General features: G+C 48.7%; 1 protein-coding gene across 1 annotated transcript in view; it reads left to right on the forward strand.

Annotated features, from left to right (window-relative positions):
- The window catches only part of sdk2b (sidekick cell adhesion molecule 2b), a 162946-nt gene that overhangs the window by 7488 nt on the left and 147958 nt on the right, over positions 1-7500 (forward strand). The window contains 1 exon segment of the mRNA XM_062526532.1: positions 6215-6321. Within this exon segment, the coding sequence (XP_062382516.1) occupies positions 6215-6321 (107 nt within the window).

Consider the following 7500-nt stretch of genomic DNA (forward strand, 5'->3'; position numbering starts at 1 on the left):
ATTGGTGGTGGAGGAGGCAACAGAGGCAGCAGTAGCAGCAGCAGCACGGGATAGAGGTGATATGGCTGCAGGCAGCAGGCCAAGAGAGAGAGAGAGAGAGAGAGAGAGAGAGAGAGAGAGGAGGGAGAGAGAGAAGGAGGGAGAGAAAGAGAGCTTGAAAGGAACAGAGGAAGAGGGGTTGGGGTGACGGAGACAGGCTGACAGAGAGGAAGAGAATGAAAGAGAGGAAGAGGAAGAGGAAGAGAAAGGAAGAGGAAGTAAAGGACACAGAGGCAGAGAGACAGATAGAGAGAAAGTTAGACGGAAGAGATAGTGTGACAGGGGTGAGGAAGGTAGAGGAGTGGAGGAGAGAGGAAGATAGCAAGGAACGGAATGACAGAAAGAGGGGGAGAGAGGGAGAGAGAGAGAGAGAGAAGAGAAGGACCAAGGAAGTAAAAGAAAGGAGAGGAGAGGAGAGGAAGTAAAGGAATCAGAGAAAGAGAGCGGAGGATAGAGGAAGACAGCAAGGAACAGGCTGACAGAAAGAGAGAGACAGAGAGAGAGATGGAGAGAGAGAGAGAGAGAGAGAGAGAGAAGGAGGGAGGAAGAGAAGAGAGGGATCAAGCCCCCCCATCTCCGACTGTGACACGTCTTCCCCTGGCCGCCGCGTCTCGGTAAAGGCTAATTAACGGGGATCGGACATCAAGTACTCGGCCACGACAACATCAATCAATCACTGTCGCCGCCGTTCGCCAACCCACCGGCCTCGCTCTCCCTCCGCACGAACCCGCACCGCTCCGCCCGCACCCACGCCACCACCACCGCCACCCCCCGCCCCGCAAAGGTTAATTGTATTCATTACAGACGGAGCGAATGAGAATGAGAGAGAGAGAGAGAGGTAGAGAGAGAGAGAGAGAGAGGGGAAGAGAGAGAGGAAACTCTTTTAAAGTCATCCAGAAGGTTCCGACTATAGACTGCGGTTAGGTACTTCCCTGTAGGCCTCTGCAAGGTTAGCAACAGTGTGCCAAATGCCGCCCACAAACTGCCCCCCCCCCCCCCCTACAACCCCCCTCCCCTCTCCAACCAACCACCCCTCCTCTCTCCGACCACCCCTCCCCGCCCCCTCAAATTCAAACAAGCTTCTGGCACAGCTACAGAACATTGTTGCCAACCCAGTGCAGTAGACATATACTATACAGTACTGTAAGAGACAGATGCATAGAAGTGACAGTGGTATTAAGTTGATTAAGAGAAGGAGAATGAGTAATTAGCTTATACATTGCTACTGTATGTCTCTCTCTTTCTGTTTTTTTCTCCTTCCTCACTCTGTTTTTCCGTTGGTTTCATTATGTTTCGCTTTGGATATTTGACCATCAAAGCCTCAGTCGGTTAGCTTCTCATGTGGATATGTACTGTAGTATTAGAATGCATAAAGAGAGAAAGGCACACACACACATACACTCTCACACACACACACACAGTCACACGCACAAACACACACACACACACCCACACACACACACATACACACACACGGACAAACACACACACACACACATACACACACACACACACACACACACACACACACACACACACACACACAGACACACACACACACACACACACACACACACACACACACACACACACACACACACAGACACACACACACACACACACACACACACTCCTTCCCTCACTCACACAGACACATCCATACACACGTACACACACACAAAGAGACATGCCCATCACTGTGCCTTCTCGTAATTAGTCCATTAGCGATAATAGACTTCACACACGCGGAGGCAATCACACACACTCGGTTGCGTGCACCGCGCGGCCTCTCTCTGCGCTTGGCTGCTAATATTGTTTGATACTTCATTACGGCGAGGTAATGATGGAGATCAGGGGCCCCTCCCCACCCGCAACCCTCTTCGATCCGCCTCCCCGGACCAACGCAGCGCCTGTCAATCAACACACACACACACACGCACGCACGCACGCACGCACACACGCACGCACGCACACACGCACGCACACACACTCGCACACACACACGCACACACATGCACACACACTCGCACACACACACACACACACACACACACACGCACGCACGCACGCACGCACGCACGCACGCACGCACGCACGCACACACACACACACACACACACACACACACACACACACACGCACGCACACACACGCGCACACAAACACACACACACACACACACACACACACACACACACACATGCGTGCAAATATGCACTCTTCCTCCTTATCCCTTCCTCTCCATCACTTCCTCTCTTTCTCTTTCTCTCCCTTATTCATCACTCCTTCAATATCTTTCTCTCTCTCTTCCTCTCTCTCGCTCAATTCATCATGTTGTATTGGCGTGACAATGCGATATTGCCAAATCATTTAAAAAAGGGTAAAATTAATAGTAGTAATAATGTTAATGTTAATGATGACAATTATAATGATAATGAACAAAGAACATTTAAATGAATCTCTCTCTCCATCTCTCTGTTTCTCTATCTCTCCCTCTTTCTCTCCATCAATCTCCATCCCCTTGCTTTTCTCTATCCCCCTCTCTCACTAATGCTGATGCCAATGGCTCATTGGGGCATCACGTGCCACTGGGAATTAGGTGGTCAAACAAGATAAAGCACCCATGCCAACATTACGCCCGACTACTGCAAGGCTACCCGCACTGGAAGAGAGAAAGAGGGAGGGAGAGAGAGAGTGTGTGAGAGAGTGAGAGAGAGGAGGGGAAAATAATGTTTCAGACTCAGATGTTATTCTCGGAATATCAAGATGATATTAGCACACACACACACACACACACACACACACACACACACACACATACACACACGCCTGATGTGTGGCGATCCATTCCTAGCCGAGGAGCGAGAGCTGGGCTGAGCTGAGTTGAGATGAGAGGAAGATGAAGGTGAGAGGAAGATGAAGGTGAGGAGAGCTGGCTCATTATCTCATTAACAGCATCTCATCCTCGTCCTTATCCTCCTAACCTTTCAGCCACAGAAACCACTTCATGAATAATTAAGCACCTGATCAGCTATGCACCAGTGCATCGGCGCTTTAAATATATATTTGGGGCTATTTATAATTGAAAAGCGTCGGCTCTTGTCTATCAAGGCAGATCATTTTTTCGAGGCCTTGTGGGATTTATGGATCTCGACGTTGCGCTGGCTTGGTTTGGCAGAATCTCTATATCTCTCTCTTTCTCTATCTCTCTCTCACACTCTTTCTCTCTCACTCTCTCGGTCTCTTGTTTTCTCTTTCCATTTCTTTCTCTTTTTTGCCCCCTCCCCACCCCCCCCGCCCCTCGTTCCTTGCCCTCTTCCAAAGAGATCTCTTTACCCCAACTCTATTGTGTCTATCGATCGTCATCTGAGGTCAATACCTTTTTAAAGCATCTCAGATCGAAACGCACAGTATCTCTCTCTGCTGCCTCTCACTGTTCCCCGCTGTCTGTGTCTATGTCTCTCGCTCTTTCTTCTCTCTCTCTCTCTCTCTCTCCCTCTCTCTTTCTGTCTCTCTCTCTCACTCGCTCTTCTCCCCTTCACCTCTCTGCCTTCCATTTCCTCTGCAACTTGTTCGTTCTATTCTCTAGCATTGATCTACGGGGTTGAGAGCGCTCTCTCCGTCCTGCAACAATTTGCTGTCCCAAGGCCCACTGCACATTTTCTTTCTTTCTTTTCTCTCACTCTCTCTCTCTCTCTCTCTCTCTCTCTCTCTCTCTCTCTCTCTCTCTCTCTCTCTCTCTCTCTCTCTCTCTCTCTCGCTCTCGCTCTCGCTCTCTTTTCTTCTTTCCCATGTCCAAAGTTCCCCTTCACTTCAGCTTTGCCTTTTTAATTACGCTGAATGAGATTTTGTCAAACATGATGAATAAGGTATTCCAGCTATTCAGCCTAGCGGCTTTCCATTTCCAAAAGAAAGAAGAGGAAGTTATCGTCTTTCTGTCTCTCTGTGTGTGTGTGTGTGTGTGGGTGGGTGTTGTGTGTTGTGAGGAGCCATGCCTGTATTGTAGTCAGTAGAACTACCTTTTTTGTCTCTTCTGTTTAGGATGAATAAAAACCCACCCGAGCCCTGAGCTATGTCCTTGTTGTAGCCTAGGGTACCATCCACACAGTCTTCCATTCACACAGCCTAGCATTCGCAGTCCCATCTCAGTTCACTTTTCAATATGACTTTTTTGTAAGTCATAGTTGTGTTATGCAAATGATAAGAAAGGAGATGTGTAAGCCAAAAAAAATCATTGGAGATATTGAAGGGAATTACATTTTAAAGAGGACAGCAAATGCTACGCAGACTTTTACGCATTTAGGATTCATAGCATGGGAGGCATGAGGGTATTTCTTAATTCTTTTTTGAGGAGGTAAATCATGAGATAGATAGAGGGAAGAAAGAAAGGAGGGAGAGAGGGAGGGAGGGAGAGAAGGAGGGATGGAGGGATAGAAGGCAGGACGAGGGGAAATGAGGGAAATGGGTTTTTACCTCTGATTCCTTCCACTAAGAAGAGGGTTATATCTGTGTGATGGGGGAATGAAGGCGTGCTTGGCAAGCTGATGTCCATCACAGATAAACAGGCTTGGTCATGGGTACCCCGCCCCCCTCACAGTCACAGTCACACACACACACACACACACACACACACACACAGATATGCACAGTCACCCCCCCCCCCCATACACACACACACACACACACACACACCCTTTTGAGAGTGTGCCGGAGGCGTCAGTGGAGTAGTATTCCTTCCTGGCAGGCTGCATGGAGAACACGCTGACATGCTCTTCTGGCGAGAAGCGGAACCGACTGATTTCTGTCTTCATTTTTTCTTTTTCTTTTTTTACTTTCCCATTCGTTTTCAAATTCCACTACTTCTTCTCTCTCTCTTCCTCTCTCTCTCTCTCTCTCTCTCTCTCTCTCTCTCTTTTTTTTTTTTTTTTCTCCCTCCAAGCAGCTCCACTCTGCACCAGTCCTTCAGTAGATTTCATGGTTTTACCCAACACAACTCACCTCAGCTCAAGTGCTGATAGAAACACACTAATCACACACAGTTGCTCAGTTTTATTTCCGTCAATGTCAAGATGGCATCCTCCTCTCCCATCCGTTCACCTCTTCTGTACAGAGGACAGTAACCTGAAGATGGTGATCAATATCAGATACATCCTCGTCTACAGCACTATCTTTACTTAAAATCAATTCATTAATCGATGCCGCCTCCCCTCCTAAACTCAACACCTTTCAAGGAGACAGAAGGAACAAACAGTGAGTTGGTTTAGAGGAGACATTAGTGAAGGGTGCCTACTTTATCCACATTGCAGCCAGCTGCAGAATGCGTCAGTTTGGTTCTTGGTGCGGCCCGGGTGTGATCCGGGCGTGACCCAGGTGTGGCCCAGATCTGGTTCAAGTCTGGTTCTGGTCCATCTCCTCCCTGGATAGAAGGTGCCACTGAGTAGCTTAGCTCCTGGGGACGTCATGTACCTCCGAGGGCTCTCTGCTCCCTAGTGGTCTGGTGTGCTTGAGTGCCACCCTGTGGCCAACTTAGGTACTGCATTCACAACACGGGTACGGCATGCACCATGGCTGGGCACTTCAAGGTCACCTGCGGGTGAAGAGTGGGCATATAGCATGGCACGGAATCAGAATAATGACCGCTCTCGTTCTCAGGTGTTGAAGTTCCATAGGCCTCACCGCCCAACTCCAACACTTTAAGTGGCGTGCTGAAGAAATAGCTGAAACTGTCGCCGGTAAAGAGAGTTGAAGGACAACACGGAGGAGCTCTTCAAATCCAATTACTTACATCTTCAACACTATTTTCCTAAAGGCATTCACGCCGCCCCCCCCCCCCCCCCCCACCAGGCCGTGAGGACCTCTTCTGTACAGTGTGTACCGAGACCTTTGTCTGGGCTCTAAATGCTTGTAGAGAAATGTAGTCAGTACATACAAATTGGATTCTGTTGGCCAACCCGAGAGCAAGGACAATGTTGTTTTCAAGGTTGCTCTCTCTCATCTCTCTCTCTCTCTCTCTCTCTCTCTCTCTCTCTCTCTCTCTCTCTCTCTCTCTCTCTCTCTCTCTCTCTCTCTCTCTCTTCTCACTCTCGCTGTCTCTCTGTGTCTCTCCAGCTATCCACTCATATACTAATGTTTTGTTGTTGTCGTTTGTGTTTGTGTGTGTGTGTGTTCCCCTTAGGTACCTGATTCCTTCGCTGGACCGGTCTCACGCTGGGTTCTACCGCTGCATCGTGAGGAACCGAGTGGGCGCGCTGCTCCAGAGGAGAACCGAGGTGCAGGTGGCATGTGAGTACTCTCCCTTTCACACACACACACACGCACACACACACACACACACACACACACACACACACACACACACACACACACACATGAACAACCAGAGGCCCAAATGTACTCTCCCTCTCACTTCTGTTAGGACGCTGTATGTGCATCTGGCCAAGGTGGAGTACCATTTAGTGTATAAGTTTGCCTTGTGTGGCCCTGAGTAGGTGGTCTTATCAAATCACCTGTGGACAGATGAGAAACATTGCCATTTCCACCTGTATCTATCAGCCCTGTGTGTGTGTGTGTGTGTGTGTGTTGCCTTTTTAATTACGCTGAATGAGATTTTGTCAAACGTGATGAAAAAGGTATTCCAGCTATTCAGCCTTCAGGCTTTCCATTTCCAAAAGAAAAAAGAGGAAGTTATCGTCTTTCTCTGTGTGTGTGTGTGTGTGTGTGTGTGTGTGTGTGTGTGTGTGTGCATGCATTGGTCTATGAGCAACTGTGTGATATGGCCCTTGACCCTGAGCATACTGTGTGGACAGATGTGCTCATGTTTCTAAGTTGGTTATGTCCTTGTGTAGGAGAGAGATAAAGCTAAAGGGCATGTGTTTGTACATTTGCTTGTGCTGTGTGAGAATGTGTATCTACAGTACAGTACACACATGTGCTGTATAGTTGAGGGTCAGAAGAAATGTGCGAATTTATGGTCTCTCGGAGTTATTGTTATGTCCTTGGGAGTGTGTGCATGTGTGCGTGTGTGTGCATGCGTGTGTGAGTGTGTTTGTGTGTGTGTGTGTGTGTGTGTGTGTGCGTGTGTGTGTTTGTGTGTGTGTGTGCGCGTGTGTGTGCGTGTGTGCGCGCGCGCGTGTGTGTGTGTGTGTGCGTGTGTGTGCGTGTGTGTTTGTGTCTTTGTATGTGTGTCTGTCTGCGCAAAGTTGTCCTTGCCCTGTGTGTGGGCCATCTCTAGGGCCAGCTGTTGCAGGGTGACTATCTACCTGCCTGCAATCAGGACGAGTCCCGGACGACAGCTGCTGGCGTGCTAAACTTTCCTCATTACTCTGATTGGAGCTGCGGCGCTGCTTTAAAACCTCCACTTTTTTTTAATAATAATAATAATAATACCGTAATAACTCCTCCTCGCCCCCGTCTGCTCATATATATTCATTCCACTCCCATAAACAGCATCTGTTCACGCTG

Source organism: Sardina pilchardus, chromosome 22 (genome assembly GCF_963854185.1).
Source record: "Sardina pilchardus chromosome 22, fSarPil1.1, whole genome shotgun sequence".
NCBI lineage: Eukaryota > Metazoa > Chordata > Actinopteri > Clupeiformes > Clupeidae > Sardina > Sardina pilchardus.